General features: G+C 31.6%; 1 protein-coding gene across 1 annotated transcript in view; it reads left to right on the top strand.

Annotated features, from left to right (window-relative positions):
* LOC145314005 (uncharacterized) overlaps positions 1-17,515 on the top strand; it is an 88,231-nt gene extending 70,716 nt beyond the window's left edge. The window contains exons 2-4 of the mRNA XM_080153730.1: positions 13,321-13,438; positions 15,976-16,081; positions 16,238-17,515. Of these exons, the coding sequence (XP_080009856.1) occupies positions 13,321-13,438; positions 15,976-16,081; positions 16,238-16,786 (773 nt within the window). The 3' untranslated portion in view covers positions 16,787-17,515. The remainder of the gene's footprint in view (positions 1-13,320; positions 13,439-15,975; positions 16,082-16,237) is intronic.
* The last annotated feature ends 516 nt before the right edge of the window (positions 17,516-18,031 follow it).

The raw sequence follows: 18,031 nt of genomic DNA, 5'->3' as shown, positions 1-18,031 counted from the left end.
ATTCAAAAAAAGAGTGTTTTCACAAAGTGACTAATTTCCAATGTAGTTAAATAATTTTTATTTAATTAAAATGAAAAGAATGAAAACCATACACATAAAAGATACATTCTTTTTAAAATTATTTTAAAAAATAAGTTTGAATAATCTTATTTTATAACGCATTTGTATATGTGACAAAAAAAAATTTGTTGTATTGCATAAACATTTGTTGTCATTTAACCCTTTACAGCCATTTTTTATGTTTTTAAAATAAGTGAGAGAACACAAACATGTTAATGTTAATTCGTTGATATATTATAAAGAATTAACTTTTTAGTGAATTTTTATAGTAAAATCATAAGGCCTAATTTTACTCTATACCAGAATACAATATTTATGAAGCAAAACACTCTAAAAGCTACAAATTTTACCCAAATAAAAAAAACCTTTTGCTTTGGTCAAAATGATCACGGCAATAGTAAAAATTAATATTTAAATCCCCCAAAAAAAGTTTATTGGGGATTTAATTCAAATTTAGGCTCTGCAGTCTGATTCTACTGGTGTCATAGTATATTTTTTATATATGTTTTAAAAATAGGTTAAAATCAGTTAAAGCTTTTAGGGGTATGAACATCTTATGGTTTCAAAGTCAACCCCCTACCCCCATCCCCTAGCCCCCTGGGGCTCAAAACCCCCCTAAAAATGAACATAACCTTAATTTTCTCAGAAACCATTTGACCAATAGGGATGATTTCTTAAACTTAAGCTTTTATGGTTATAAACTAACTTCTAGTTTAGAAGTCACCCCCCTGCCGCCTACTCCTAGCCCTCCGGGGCTCAAAAAAACCCTAAAAATGAACCTAACCTTTAACCTTAATTTTCTCAGAAACCATTTGACCAATAGAGATGAATTCTTAAACTTAAGCCTTTATAGTTATAAACTAGCTTTTGGTATAGAAGTCACCCCCCTGCTGCTAACCCCTAGTCCTCCGGGGATCAAAAAAACCCATAAAAATGAACCTAACCTTTATTTTCAAGGGGGTGACTTATAATCTAGGAGTTAGTTTATAATCATAAAAGCTTAAGTTTAAGAAATCATCCCTATTAGTCAAATGGTTTCTGAGAAAATTAAGGTTGGGTTCATTTTTAGGATTTTTTGGAGCCCCGGAGGGCTAGGGGTTGGCGGCAGGGGGGCGACTTAAAATCTAAAAGTTAGTTTATAACCATAAAAGCTTAGGTTTAAGAAATCATCCCTATTGGTCAAATGGTTTCTGAGAAAAATAAAGGTAGGTTCATTTTTAGGGTTTTTGGAGCCCTGGAGGGCTAGTGGTTGGCGGCAGGGGGTGACTTATAATCTAGGAGTTAGTTTATAATCATAAAAGCTTAAGTTTAAGAAATCATCCCTATTGGTCAAATGGTGTCTGAGAAAAATAAGGTTAGGTTCATTTATAGGATTTTTTTAAGCCCCGGAGGGCTAGGGGTTGGTTGCAGGGGGGTGACTTCTAAACTAGAAGTTAGTTTATAAGCATAAAAGCTTAAGTTTAAAAAATCATCCCTATTGGTCAAATGGTTTCTGAGAAAATTAAGGTTAGGTTCATTTTTAGGTGGGTTTTGAGCCCCGGGGGGCTTGGGGGTGGGGGTAGGGGGGTTGACTTTGAAACCATAATATGTTCATACCCCTAAAAGCTTAAGTCCAAAAAATTTGAACGGTTCATCAAGTGGTTCCGGAGAAACCCCCCCCCCCCCAGCATCAAAAAAGCTTCAGTTATGTCCCCCTTTTACGTCTCTAAGTAAAAAATTGCGGTCACAAAATCTATTTATCTAACAACTGCAAAATATCCTTAACCTTAAATATCTCAAGGGGACTTGCACAAAAAATTTTAGCTTACTAGCTCTAATAGGAACTGAGATAATAGGGGGGGGGGGGGACGCCCCCCCCCCCAGCCCCCCGACTGATTAAGGTGCGGTAAGGGGCCCGACCGTAAGGGGTTAATTAAGTGAATCAGTCTGTTAGACCAATGGTAGAAACTCAGCAGATAGACGAGACAGACAGACAGGCAAGAAGAATGATCAAATTACAGTTTGACCATAATAGACAATTCATTAAATAAAATCTAATAGAGAACCTGTGAATGATCAGACAGATGGAGGGATAGACAGACAGACGGACAGACAGACAGTTTTTGAGGCATTAACAAATTAGAATTAGGCTATGCTAGATGATTCATTGAAATCCGAAAAAGAGGCAGTTAGACAGATAGACTGACAAGTGGAGTGACAGACAGACAAAAAAACAGACAGACAGAGGGACAGACAGACAAAGGGGTATTGCCTAAAAACAGTTTGGCTGCTATATGAATCATTAAAACCCACCATAAAAAGAAATTTACATTAGTTTCATTATTTCGATACTCAACGCCCCCCCCCCCCCTCCCCAACTCAAAGGGGTTTATTATTTCTTAAAACCAATAAGTGACTTCTCAGCATAATAAAATTGAAAATACTTTTTATTTCATCAATTTATCTTAAATAGAACGAAAGTTATAATCATTTTATTGTCTACAAGAAAAATGCTTTGAGTAAAAATCAACCTAATTGTCAGTAAAAACGTCATATTTATGCATATTTACACAGTAAATAAATTTTAAAATTGTATTCTATTGTAATGAATAACTTAAGGGGGTTGTATGAATTATAAAAAACCTAAAAAAACCCTAATTTGGTTAAATTAGTCCACGTAAAGATTGATTTAGTACAGTACGTATGAATAAGTTGTCAATTTCCTGCCAGAGTCCTTGTGCTTGTTAATATTCTACAAAAATGTGGCTATGCCTCACCCCTAGCATCTAGAGTGTCTTTAATAGGAAGGTGATAGAAATTAGACTAGAAACTACCTAAGACTCTTAATGTATCAATATAATAGACTTACAACATCTAGGGATAAATGAGAAGCTTCCCTAAATTGGAGAACTCAATCGGTTAGAGAGATCTTAACGGACTGACTTTCTATTTAAGGATATGAAATTGACCTATGTATGTTCGATAAATTAAACTATTTTTTTCTATTTTCTTCATAATTTTAAAAAAATAGTTTTTTTAATAGCCCCTAACTATCCCCCTTAGAATGTATCCTCTTCAAAGCTGGCCATTTATCTTAACAAAAAGACTTTTTTAATCAAGAGTTCTTGCCTTTTTGCAATTTTAAATTTTAGCAAAATTGTTTTATTTATAATAATATATACACAACTAGTTACTTTTCCCCCAGCCTCTAAGGGAGGGCGAAGGAGGTCAGAAAAAAGCCTAAAATCAACCCGAGATATCTATTTTGCTAACCTAAAAAGCATAAATAATTCTTAAAGGTATTCACTGAGATCTTAACATTCAGACAAAAAAATCTTACTAGTTACTTTATAGTATAGGATAAGCAAGTATCAAAGAAAAGTTTTAGTGGAATTTATTAATTTAAGCTTACGCTTATGTTGACTTTAATAGTTTTAAAAGAATATTAAATCAAACTTTAGTGCAGATTGAATTATTGTCTATAAATCATATTTTTGTGTTTGCTTAAAATATTTTTCACTACATTGTGGAAAGCCCGCGAAACAGAAGCTTGCAAAGATAAATGCATAAAACTTACGCGAATGACACTTTAACTCAAAACAAGACACTCTCTCTCTGCATTTTACATCAGTTATAATGAGAATTTCTCAGGGAGTGAATGGGCAATAGCTCTTAAATTCATATACACCCCAATTTTTCTTCCTGGTGGGCTAAAGAAGTACTATAGATATTTATAAAGGGGAAAATCAATGTATAATCTGTTGGCTATTTGAGACAAATTGTTTATGACTTCTGGACAAAAATTTATCAATGAAGAAAAAAATTTATTTTGTTTTCATTTCCCTGCCTCTCTGAGTTTTATCCAACTGTTTGATTCATTATTTTGGTGATATATCTAACAAAGATCTTGCAATCTTTTTTTTAATATTAAAATATGAGTACATTAAATAACTTAAGTATGTCGTTATATATACAATATCAGGGGTCTACAGGGATAAGACAATGGCCTATAGATTCATGTACATCCTCATTGATGATCCACAAAATTACCCCTTCTGCAGATGAAAATAAGTGGTTTAAATGTTTGGGCATTTAAATTAATGAATCAACTAATTCAAATGCCAAAGTTAAATCACCATCGAATACGAATAACCAATAACTTATCCCTTCATCCAAGCTAAATTATACAAAGGCCTCTAAAAAATTTGGTAATCTGTTAAGAAGATGGGGGGGTTGGATGTCATTTTAATCAATAATATCTTTACAAATCACATAGTCCAACCTCCAAAATCATTCATGGGATAAAGTAAACTTCCCTCAATGTTTCCTAAAAATTTTTCTTAATTTTTAAAAGATTTTTAGACAGTACCTGAAACAACTTGTCCTTTTTTATGTTTTTTATTTAATTTTTCAATGATTTTAGCCTTTAAGAGGAGTAAGAGAGAGAAATAAAGACTAGTACCTAGTGTTAATGGAATAATGCTTTAAAAATAAAATGAAAAATAAAGCCAAATGCAATTTTTGCTTAATGACAATGACATATTGTGTAAAATCTAATCTTTTAAGGGTATAAAATATAAAACCAACTTCAAAAAAAAGTATTCTATGTTTTAAAGTTTTTGCTGTTTTAAAGTCTTTTCCTGAAGACTTGTGACCCCTAAAAGAATCTCCGCCAAGGATAAGACAAAGTGGATAGACTAAAAACAAGAATAAGATTATTAAGAATAAGCGCAGCTTACATACAAATAAGTGTATTATTTAACAAGGATATTAAAAGATAAGACAATGGACGATAAATTGATATATTCTCCCAATTATGATGTACAAAATTCCCCGAATTTTAGATCAACCAATAAAAATCAAATTAAAGTACCCAAAGTTTTTGAGCTAATGAATAACATGGGAATTATCTTGTTCCTGATGGCTTCAACTACAACACCTTTCTTATTAAACTTTATGTACCAGTGTAATTTACAGTCTAATATCCAATCCTTTCCTAAATTTTTAATCAGTTGTAAGTTAAAATGGATTTTTAATAAAGAATTTGGGTGGTTTATTTTTAATTCTTAAAAACATATAAAGCTATAAAACAGCTTTACTCCTCCCAAAATAGATAAGTAATATTCACAATGAATCTAAATGGTGATTAATAAGTCGTATTGGCTAGACCCTCAGCCCAATGTCACAAATTATACGCCTTTAATTTATTATCTATCTGGCTACATCTACCTATCTAAAAAGAACCTCATATGATATTTTTTTTAAATTAGAGATCTTAAGGGATAAGGTAATAGATGATGATTAGAATTATTGTAAAAAAAAAAAGTTTGGACCCAGCTAGTTTGTACTACCCAATCAAGGTGTTATAAAAGTCTCCAATGTTTCAATTGTACTTTTGTCTATGTGTCTTACTTTAGCCATCTTTGTACTTTTCGTTGAAGTCTTCAAACATCTTTTTATGTTTTGATACTAAACAAGTATTCATGTTCGTTTGCTCTACAGTCTGATTTCAGAGCTTCGCTTTTAAAAATTTTGTTATCCTTGATTTATAAAAGAATATTTTGGAGATTATAATATAAAAAATCTATTTACTATATGTATAAAAAAAACATTATTGAATTCTCTAAAATCCTATTTGTTATATGATATCTAAAGCTACCTATATTTTAAATCCTTTTCATCGTGGAATGAATAAATTAATCTTGTTAATAATAAGATAACCGTTGTAATTTTTTTAATCGTGGAAAGGTTAAAATACATCCTATACAATCCACATATCCTTGAATACCTTATTTTTAATAAATGTTTAAGTATAGATGTATAACCCTGACAACTACCTGGCCCAAGTGGTGGGGCCCTTTTTCGTCTGCTATCATATTGCTTTCTGCTCTTTCTAGCGACTTAAATATGTGTATATTTCCCATGCTATTGGCTGATATTCAAAGACCCAATTGAAAGTCGACACAGGGTCCTCACCCCGTGGTAAAGTTACATATAGCTCGTGCCCCCTCTATTATTTTACTTTATAAAATACTAGCGGCTTCGCCCCTAGCCTCTAGGGGCTTTGCCCCAAGAGGTGATAAAAAAAATTAAGGCGAAATTCGTTAAAGAACCAAGGAAATCTTCAGCAAAAAAAAAAAAAAAAAAAAAAGGGGGGGGGGATTTTTTTGGTTTTTGGGGGGTTGGGGGTGTCCCACCCCCCAAGAAAATAGCTTAAAACCACCACAGGACCAATAGGTATATACCCTGAAGAGTAGAATCCGATCGGTTCAGTGGTTACCGAGATCTTAAGGGACAGACAGACAGACGGACAGACAGACATCGTTCTACTTTGTATTATAGATTAATTTTATAAAACTAATTTTATTTTCTTATTATTAGGTAATTTTTTGAAGATTAAACTTCTGTGCTGTTCTCATATCAACATAAGACTTATGGCTTCATTATTAGATTAGCGTTATGTGAATAAAATGTCAGGAAAATATCATTTATTACAATAATGTTTTTATATTACTTTCCCAAGAAAAATCCCCCAAAAAAACTTTCAATCAAACAATGTTATTGAAGTGCATCGCATTTCTATTAAAAAATTGTAGATATCAAAATTCTAAGTATTCAATTTATAGATATGAATTTCCTACAAGCGCATTTCATCGATATAGGGTTGCAGGGATGTGGAGAATGGTATTCAAAGCTAATAAGTCAGCCGTGTGACACTATTAGAGTAGACATATTGGTCAAATTTAGTTAAGACTTCTCGACAAAGGTCGTGCATTAAAATTTTAATCTTAAAAGATTTATATGCCATTTATCCATCCCTCTATCACTAAATCCTGGCCTTGCATTTATAGTTGGTAAGGAAGGCGGCCTCTGGCTAAAAAAAGATTTATTTTCTCAATATGCACAATCAAAGAACTATGTTACAGGGCATTTCAAAAGTGTTTTAAGTTTTTTGTTTCGTATTAAATCACATGGATCTTATCAAACAATAGATAAATTGTTAAACTTGTCAATGATGACAAACAAAATTATCCTTCTACAGATTGAAATTAATTATTAAAATGCTTTGGAAACTGATAGTTTTTTACCAACTAATACAAATTAAATAAAAGTTTTTTATTTAACGGATAAGATAACGTTGATATAAAACTTTAGGTACCAGCGTAACTTATAGTCTAATGTCTCCTCTCTCTTAAATGTTTCTTAAAACATGGCTTTGTTCGTGGATTTTTCACTTTTTTATTCCTGGCAACCTGTATGCAGAAATCCTTTCATGCATTTTTTTTATCACGTATTGAAATGTGCTTTTTACACGATTAAACTCAGCTTTGATCTAAACTTGTAAATCAATCAAGCTTTCTTAATTTTAAAACTTTTTTTTAACGCATAAGATGTTAATTTTTTATCGAATTTCGAGCATTTATTTTTAAATGTAGAATAAATTTTAAGAATAATATTTTTGATGGGTTAATTGGACTGTAAAGTAAAATGGTCTTCAAAGTTTTATAGCACAATCTTTCATTCATTGGATGAGAAATTTGGGACTTTTATAAAGTCTTTGATTGGGTTTTACAACCTTTACAAGTCTCCAAACCTTTCCGCCAATAAACTTAATCTACAAAGGAAGCAATTTTGTTTATCTTTATTGGGGATGTACAGTACATCAATTTATCTTCTATTGTCTCATCTCTTAGGTATCCAAATAGTTTGCTGTCTCTCTATCCCTGGCTAAGATATCTGATAGGAATGAAATGCTTGCAAAGAATGCAATTGTTTATTTCTATTTCAATGTGCTAGAGATTCTTCAAAAAAATTATGTATCGAATTGGATAGAGGGAAATCATTTATCTTCATAAAAATAGCCTTGAACCTTCCAAGGACTTCTTATAATTAGATTAAAGATTCACTTATAGACACACACACAAACATTGTTTCAAAATTATCTTTCTATACGGTAATGTATATTCTAGGATGCCTTCGAAACCGATTGATATCTAGTGGTTTAATACCGGTTCTCAGCCATACTGAAAAATAAAGTATGACATCGTATTATAGAAAATTTTCCACGAATATTAAAATAAAAATAAGAAAATTATTTCCAGTTTCGACCCCTTGGTCTAACAAACTGGTTTTAATCTGCCTATAATACGATGCGATAAATGTTTATTTTTACATTATTTTTATAGTTATTGTTTTATCAAAAGTTGTAATTTGGAAATAACATAAAATAATTGTTGTATTACAAAATTACACGATACACTATATGACCTTATGTAATACGTTTCTTCATTACAGCCAAATTTTCTAAGTAGCGCAGTAATAAGATCAGGGATCTAAACGGATAAGACAATTGTTGATAAATTGATGTACATCCCCAATGATGATACACAAAATTACATCTTCAGATAACAATAAGTGGTTTAAACGTTTGGACACTTAACTTGATGAACCAACAAATCAAAATTCAATAAAAGACTCCAAAGCTGTTGAGCCAACGAATAAGAAATCGTTATAAACTTTGGGGAGTAGTGTAATAAACAGCCCAATATAAGCTCCCCCCCTGAAAAAGATGCTAACGCCTCTTTAAGCTAGTACAAGTTTTATGTAGCATGCATTGTCAATAAATCATTGAATATTTCATTGCTCATTTTATGTAATAAGTGAACTAAAGTTATGAAGTAGCTGTGCTAATAAATAAAATAACTTTTTAACTGCTTAGTTAAAACGCTTTTAGTACACTATGCGACCTCTTGTAAAAGTTATCAGTGATAATCAAAATTACGCCTTTTTTTCTTTCAAACATGAAAATATGTTTTAGTAGTATAGTACATTCTATAACGGTCTGTTAGTTTGTTTATATGTAATGCTATTTGAAAATAAACATTGGGTAGGCATTAGATTCCCTTATACTTTATTGAGGTTTGATTTTAAAAACGCGTTTTGTTTCTAAATTCATTCAAATTAACAATTCGCTGATCTATATATCAAAACAAACTTGACTTATATATATGTAACAGAAATAACAGCTTGCTATCTATCTCTGAACATAATTAGATATCTTTTAAAGTTTACTATCTATCTATGTTATATTAAAGAATGCAAGGTCATATTTATGCCTCATCTTTCGTTCAAATGATGGGCGCAATTTTCCAACAATCTCAAATATTTTTTTGTTGTCAATGTTTTTTTTCTTGTGCTTGGATGTTGCACAAGATTTTCATGTACTCTAATAAAGTGATACTCGTAGTTAGCTAAAATGACGATAACCCCAAATTCACCTACTTTACCCTATTCTGCTTGATTAACGCACTGAAAAATAAATGAGGCCAATGTTAGCTAGCTAAATTGGCGTAAAATTTTCCCCTGTCAATATACCCACATATATTCTATTTCCATTTTTATGATAGAGGATAGGATTCAGGGTTATTTTAAGACTAAAACTATTACTGTCTATCTTGAAAGTATTTATAGCCCTTCCAACTGCAATTTGCATAAATATATTATTTTAGCATTAGAGTTATTTATGAATTGCGAAAAAGGATTGAAAAACATTATTTTGTCTGGAAAAAGATTTAGTATACTTAAAGCTGAAAACATAAGATTTGTCACGTATGTACCATTGTTCATAATTATAACAATACATTGGGTCGCAACAATGTTAAGACAAGAGACGTCCAAGCTTTTTATTTCAGGGGGGTAAAATGAAAGATTTAGGGGGTAATCTAATTAATTCTTTTTTTTTTAATTTTGAGGGGGGTAATATTACTAATTCTTTTAGGTGAGGGGGGTGAAATGAGGGTTTTAAAGTTTAACTGTCAGACAGAAAAGTTGGGGAAAAATCACCCGTCCATGGTTTATGTGTCTTCTTTGATTGTCAAAGTGAAGATCCGTTTCACGTACTTGACAATGTCTATGGGGACATGTATTTGGAAAAACAAAAAGAATTTAAAATGCATTTTTGGTTCTTAGATTTTTCAGCTTTTATGTTTTGTATTGCTATCTTTATAAATTTTGAATATAATACAAGTGTACAAATAATTGTGATTTACAAATGTCTCTATTTCCTTTAAGATCTCAAAAACTGCAGAACCAATTGGGCTCTCTTTTTATGTATATTTCATAATAGCCATGGACAGATATTTTATTGGTCTTTATAATAATTTTTAATGTAAAAACTAAACTTAAATTTCTTTGGCTTAATATGAACGTTCCTCAATTAAATGGAGCAAAACTATCCTCACTCATGAGTAGCCACATATAAGTCTTGACAATGGTATGAAGCTTTGGAAAATAGGGATAGATGTATTAAAAATAAAATTTATTCTACAAATCGTCCAAAAATATTATCTTGAAATACAAAGACTTTTGGTAAAAGGTAATTCAAGTAATATTCTTTACATCGGGAAGGGGTGGGACTTTTCATTGTTAATTATAATTGTATTCAATATTTTACAAACAAGTTTTCTCAATCGTTTGCTTAGAAACTTTGTTTACTTATATCAAATCTTTATTAGTTGATTCAAACTCCAAGTGTCCAATCTTATCAACTAAAATTAAATCTTCAGAAGGGGGAATTATCAAAATTGGAATGTTTTATGCCATAATTGTACATTCTATATGTCAATATGATTCTTAAACAAATAGTAAAGCCAAAATATATCAAACCCAAGACTTTTAATAGGTTTTGGGTGAGTTTTATATGGCTACATCAGATTTATAAATCAAGGTCAGCTTATGTAAATATTTTATAGTGCAAAATTTATCATCATAAATTTTTATATCAAAAGATGAATGTTCTTATTCAGACATCAAGAGATAAATATTTCCAGTACGGCTTCAAAACCGATAAATTTTCGTTGGATTAGAACCGGTTCTCAACCAAACGGAAAAATCATGTATAGCATCACTTATTACAGATAGTTTGCGAATAAAAATCATTAAATAGATACCATTTTTGTTAGCACGGGGCTATCAAAACTGGTTTTAATCTTTTAATTTTTATATCCACGGAAAGCTGTCTATAATACTATGCAATTAACAACTATTCTTGTTCATTGACGAATTATAAATCTGAAATAAAAAAATATTATGTTGGCTATTTTTGTTTTAATACTTTTTGAAAAATCCATTAAAGATTGAAATAATTAAAAATCTTCCAAAAATCAAGCATGATAAATATACCTTTATCTCTGATGTTTTATGCTTATTTAATCTATATGCTAATATTTTTTAGATAATCTTATTAGAAAATTAAACATCCTCCCCTTATTATACCCAGCTTTACATACATTATTATTAGTTGTACATTATGGAAAGTCAGAAATTAAGGATCAATTAAAGTAACAGGATCTTTGTCTCTTTGTGTGCGTGTTTGTTTACTCTGTAATCGTTGAACCGATATGGTTCTTCTTTTACAGTGTAGCTTCTCATAGGTCATTGGAAGGTTTAAAACTATTTTTTGGGAGAGCACCACCACCCCCAAAAGAAATCAACTAAAAAAATACCTCCCACTCAAAAAATTCACTTTTTCTTTTTAAAAATAAAATCTAAAGTGGGGGAGGGGTCGACTTACAAGAAATTTATTTTTATTAAAATTATCAATCTTTTTATCCCTGAATAATCCACAATGCCTAAATACCTTAAAGCAATACATAAACTTAGATTTTAATCAAATTATTAAAATTATGCCTTGTTGGATATCAAAATATTCAATTTTTAAAATTAAATTTGATGTTTTCATTTATAAAATTTTCCCTGTAGCATTTCCGAGTTAAGATTTACCATTATATTGACACATAATTATAATTATTAAACTATACTCCTATTATATGAAGTAGTAAGGTTTTTTTGCTGCAAGTATTATCAAAAGCTGTAAGATATTTTGTCTGTACCGATTGAGTTCTCGATTTTAGAGAAGCTTCACATTTGTTCAGGCTTTTATCTCTCTAGATTATAGGGGCACAGCTGTTAGTTAGTATAATTATAAGTTATCATTCCTTGCATAACATCTACATGCCCTTATTTCTATACTGTAAGTAAAAAATCCTCTAAAAATTGAAGATGCGCGCGAAGGAATGTTTGAATTTACAGATTTCTATCTTTATTTGCTATAAACATTTAGATGGGGTCATATTCTAGAACAGTGCAAAATAAACAAATTAAGTAACAATCTTTTCCAATATAGTTTCAAAATCGATTGATATCCGGCGGTTCAGAACCAGTTCTTAACAAAACTAAAAAAGCATGTATAGAATCATATTACAGACATTTTGTATAAATATTAAAGAAAAATTCAAAAATAAAGCCAGTTTTGTTCGCCCGGGCCTTCTGCCCTTGGATCTAACAAAACGGGTTTTAATCTTTAATACCCGTGGAAGGTTGTCTATAATAACTAATATCATACTTTCCTTCTTTATAATCAAGACATATCCGTACCAAGACATGTGCTTGTTCTTTTATCAAACTGTTTACCCCACTACTCTTAAATCTTTAACTGCAATGTTGCTTTTAAGATTTTATACATGTTGTAAGCGAAAAGAAAATTTAAAGCCCTCTAAAAATATCAGCCACACCTTCAAACATTGCTTGTATGTAAATGTTATATCGACATGTTAACTTCAACAATTAATTACAAAATCTGTACATTATGTTAAGATTACATTGCTAAGTACTAATTTGGTATTTTAATGAAAACTATCCACTTACTTCTAGAAACCGATATCTTCCAAACGCTAATGATTAAATTGTAGCCGTATGTTGATATATTAACAGTACAAAAGTTTAGTAAAAAAACTGTACATATCCCAAAAGTTAATCTTGGCAATATTAAAGATATTTATCTTGACAACCATTTGGTTATCTAACAATACATGATAACTACGATAACATTTTCAATGTTATCGATGACTTTGGTTGGGTTTAAAGTTATTTATTACACTAATATTATCAATATAACCACAGTCTTCTATAGATGAACATTCTAATATTTTAACATTAAAACTAATTTTCTTAGAGATCGTAAACTATTGGATAACTTTATCAAGTAAAAGTTCAAGTAAATTTAAAATTTTGAAGTTAAGCCTATCTAAACAGTTCGTATACAGGGATATAAAAACTCTCTTAAAAATGAAATGTAAAGGCCTACCTTTTCCTTTTTAGCCCCCTCTATGGTTTTGTACCCCTATTTCAAATCGCTGTACACGCCACTACTGATATTTAAGTTAAGTTAAAATGCCAAAATGATCTAAAGGTTGTGTGATTTTAAAACCTGTTTATTTTCAGGCATTGCCTCCCTGGCCTCTGGCCAACGTTTCCGAGGTCGTCAGGGAAGACAGGGTGGTGGCTACCTGGCCCCCGCTGCCGATGATGTTGACACCTCCTACCTCGCTCCTGCCCCAAGGTATAGAAATAGATAGATGGATAGATAATAGATAAATAGGTTGACATTAAATGGATACATATATAGTTAGATGATACACAATACACATGGTGGATAGATACGTAAATTGATTTTTCAAATAAATAGATAGATGGAAAAATAGAGACAAATTGAAGAATTGCCAAGTAGATTGACAGATAGATAAGCAGATCGATTCTAGACACAGACTGTTAAATATAGAAATTGACAGATATAATTACACATAGGGAGAAAATCAGTGTTATAAAACGAAGACCATTACAGTCAAAAAAGTTCAATGGCAATAAAATTAATCTGCTTATTTTATATAAAGCAATAAAAGGAAGATTAGTTTTTCGTCAAATTGCTAAATACTGTTCATATAACAGTTCAACAGATTATTTTAATTGAATATTTTGAATAAAAAATCAATTATCTGAGTGTCACAAGATGTTTCAAGCATTTTAATGATTGGAGAAAAACAATTTATTGACCAAACCCAATTTGATAGAGTTTATTTCGCCTTGTAGGGAGGGTGGTATCCCCCACCCTCCCCTTTCACACCATCTCTTTGTTATCCTAAAGTAGTAAGGTTTATTGAATGTGTCATAAGATTTTAATATCTATTGAATCGATTAAGTTATCTATTTTAAGGAAGCTTCTCTTAAGTCAAGGAGTAGTTTAAGGAGATTTATTTATATTTAATCTTTGGATGGTTTTAGGCTATTTGTCTGCTCTTCTGTCCCCCTTCGAATCTAGATCATGTAGGTGCTCCTTTCTTTGCACTTTTGCAATTGATGCTTAGGTTAGGTTAAGTAAGAAAGTTAAGCCATGCAGGACTAGAGACCCATTAAAAGCTTTCCACAGTGGCTAATAACTTGCTTCTAAAATAAGAGGGGGTGGGGAAAGATTATGGCCCAACTATACCATGAGTTTTTAGCTAAATAAAAAAAGCTGAAATTATAGTACAATTCTTGTGTGTAACTTTTTTTTCTTTCTTATAATTTTCTTTGTTATTATAAACGGTTATTTAATGCCTTTTAACAGGTATATTCATTATTTAATGCTTTTTAGTGATTATTATTCAAAATGCATGCCAGAGTATTAATTATATTTAGGTGCGTAAAAGCGTTCATTGTGTCATCAAATCAGGGATCTTTAGGGATAAGTCAATGAATGATGACCAAATTAGAACTTCTGTAGATTAGAATTATTGGTTTTAAAGTTTGGACACTACCATTTTGAAACTAACCAATAAAATTTTTTTAAAAGGTTCTAAAGTTCTTGATTTACTTAAACTGTTTTTAACCTATTTTTAAAACATATATCAAAAATATACTATGACACCAGTAGAATTAAACTGCAGAGCCTAAATTTGAATTAAGTCCCCAATAAACTTTTTTGAGGGGATTTAAAAATTAATTTTACTGTTGCTGTGGTCTTTTTTGATCAGAGCAAAAGGTCTTTTTTTATTTGGGTAAAATTCGTAGCTTTTAGAGTGTTTTGCTTCATATATATAGTATTCTGGTATAGAGTAAAATTAGGCCTTTTGATTTCATCTAAATTAATTCATTAAAAACTTAATTCTTTACAATATATCAATGAATTAACTTTATCGTGCTTGTTTTCCATCACTTATTTAAAACACAAAAAAAATTGGCTGTAAAGGGTTAAATAGTGAAAGATGACAACAAACGTTTACGCAATACAACAAATTTTTTTTTGTCACATATACAAATATGATAAAATATAAGATTATTCAAACTTATCTTTTTAAATATTTTTAAAAAGCATGTATCTTTTATGTGTATAGTTTTCATTCTTTTCATTTTAATTAAATAAAAATTATTTAACTAGATTGGAAATAAGTCACTTTGTGAAAACACTCTTTTTTGAATTGTAAAAAAACTGAAATGAAACGAGACTTTTAATTGGTTCAGACTTCAGAATAATATGTTTTATTTTAATGTTAAATTTCTTCTATATAAATTATTGTTTTAGAAAAAAATTATTTGCATCGAACAGAGTAGAGTTTTTATTATTGTATTGATATAATCTGAATCACATCAAATTGTTCTGTAAGAAACAATTTAACCCCAAACTAAAAAATGCTTTTGCTTCCATCAAAATGATCACAGCAACATATAAAATTGATTTTTAAATCCCCCAAAAAAAGTTTATTGGGGACTTAATTCAAATTTGGGCTCTGCAGTCTGATTCTACTGGTGTCATAGTATATTTTTGATATATGATAAAAAAATAGGTTAAAAACAGTTTAATAAGATAAAGTGGTTATACAATTTTGGGTAATAGTGAAACTTACAGTCCTATGTCTCCTCCTTCCCTGGACCAACAAAGGGTATATTAGCATTAGGCTGTAACCAACAAATATTTTTGGGGCAAAATCATAAACCACCCCAAAACTATAGGTTTGATAAACATATAGACAGACAAAGTATTATTGTAAGATAGATAGTAAGAATCACAAATAACAAAAAAAATCATGAAAATAGCAAAATAAACCTAAATTTTGATTTTAGTGACAGCGTAGATGAAGTTGCTGCTCCCGTGGACAATTATGGTGCTGCCAGTGAGAACGAGCTCGCCTATGATGACTATGACCCCAATGACGTTCCCGCTGACCAGGTACGTTAACCCATCATTTTCATCAAAAATTATTAAATCCACATCAATTTAAAAAAATATGAAAAGCTTGTTAATAAACAAAAAAGCAAGTCATATTATCTATAGTAATTTGCAGAATGATTTTGAAAGTCATAATTAATGTGTTTTTTTTTGTAGGCTGCTCCTCTTGACAACTATGGCGTTGACCAGGCCGCTTATGAACCCGAGGGTGCCGCTGCTGACGCCGCCGGTGAAGACATGGGACTCAAGATGTTGATGACCTCTGTTCCCGGCGTTCCCGGCGAAGACTACCCCATCCTTGCTGACGTTCCCGACACCGCTTTCTCTTGCGACGGCCAGGTTCCCGGCGGTTACTATGCCGACTCTGAGGCCGAGTGCCAGGTGTTCCACATTTGCGCCGCCGACGCCGAGGGTGGTTTGAGCAAGTACAGCTTCTTGTGCCCCAACGGAACCATCTTCAACCAGAACTACTTTATCTGCGACTGGTGGTTCAACTTTGATTGCGCCGAGGCCGAGGCTATTGCTGCCGAGAAGAACGAGGCCCTCGCCGCTGCCAGAGATGAAGCTACTGCTGCCGCCGCCGACGCCGGAGCTGCCAGCAATGACGAGCCTTCCTACGTTGCCCCCGCTGATGCTGGATATGGAGCCCCCGCCGAGGAAAGTGCCCCTGAGGCTGACCTCCCTGGATACAACAGGAGACGGTAGAACCTCAGCGCACCTCAAAATTGTGCTTGCTTCGTTGTAGCCACACCCATACCACTACATAATATCTCAAGCCTAGCTTGTGATACATAAGTTGGAGTGTGGCCGCAATCAAGCAAGCAGCTCCTCGATGAATTATTGTACCTTATCAAATTTCTAGTTTGTAGTAGTGTGTGTAATTGTGTGGATTTTTCAATTTTCTAAAATGCCTAGCATTTTAGAAAATAAACCAGTGTCTGTTTAAATTGAAAGAAAGTCAAATTATTAGAATCTACTCTAATCAAATTAAAAAATTAGTTAGAGTAGATATAGTCATAATTATAGCTTTAAAATTTCTTTTTATTTACCCAGCCCACTGAGAAATGTCCACAAATATCATGATTAATCTTTACAAGCTTCCCTGCGCCTCTATTTGTGATCAAAAGTGTAATAGAAAATAATTTGTGAATGCATGCGGCCCCCATATTTTGATCCTATATATTCTTTAACCATCTTTTCATGCTAATTTACTTTATTTTTCAATGCACATAATAGCAATATTTTAAATATTTATTTTCACCCATCAAGTTTAATTTTTATGTTATTAGCATGAAAAAGATGTGAATTCTAGCCAGCCCTAGTCAACACTTGAATTGCCATATTTTTTTCATATATTTTTTTGTATTTATTTATTAGTGTGACTAGTATTTTATATTTCATGAATGAAAGAAACAATAAAGTATTTTCCTATAATATTTGTATTTCATACTTAATTAATTATATTGTATGTAGCGTAGTTTCTTTAATAATGGATATATTATCACTTGGACGTTACGCCATATTTTCATGTTCTCTAATAAAGGGAAACTCGCAGAGGACTAAAATAACTATGTCCCCCATTCACCGTCTTTGCCCCATCCCCTTCTCTCTTACTGGATAAACGAACTGACCAATAATGACATAAGAACCATCTAAACCCATTATTTTAGAAAATCTGCACAAAAAAAGTTCTGGTGGCTTTTATACAGAAGCTAAGATTAGTAAATTACTTAGCAAACCACAAAAACATATTAAAAAATATTAAGAAAGCCAACAGAAAAACGGAGTAATCTGATAAATAAATGTTGTCTTTTGATAGCAACTAGCGATTGCACCCCTATCATCCAGGAGATCTGTATTGTCAAAGGTAGGGAAGGAAAAGCAATGGACAAAACCATCCCAAGACTTTAATACAATAGCCTAAAACCATTCCGGGACCTATGTGAAGCT

Source organism: Acartia tonsa, chromosome 3, assembly GCF_053477335.1.
Source record: "Acartia tonsa isolate MP-2025a chromosome 3, ASM5347733v1, whole genome shotgun sequence".
Classification (NCBI taxonomy): Eukaryota; Metazoa; Arthropoda; class Copepoda; order Calanoida; family Acartiidae; genus Acartia; species Acartia tonsa.
The sequence above is the reverse complement of the archived record's forward strand: the minus strand, read 5'-3'. Positions and strand labels throughout refer to the sequence as shown.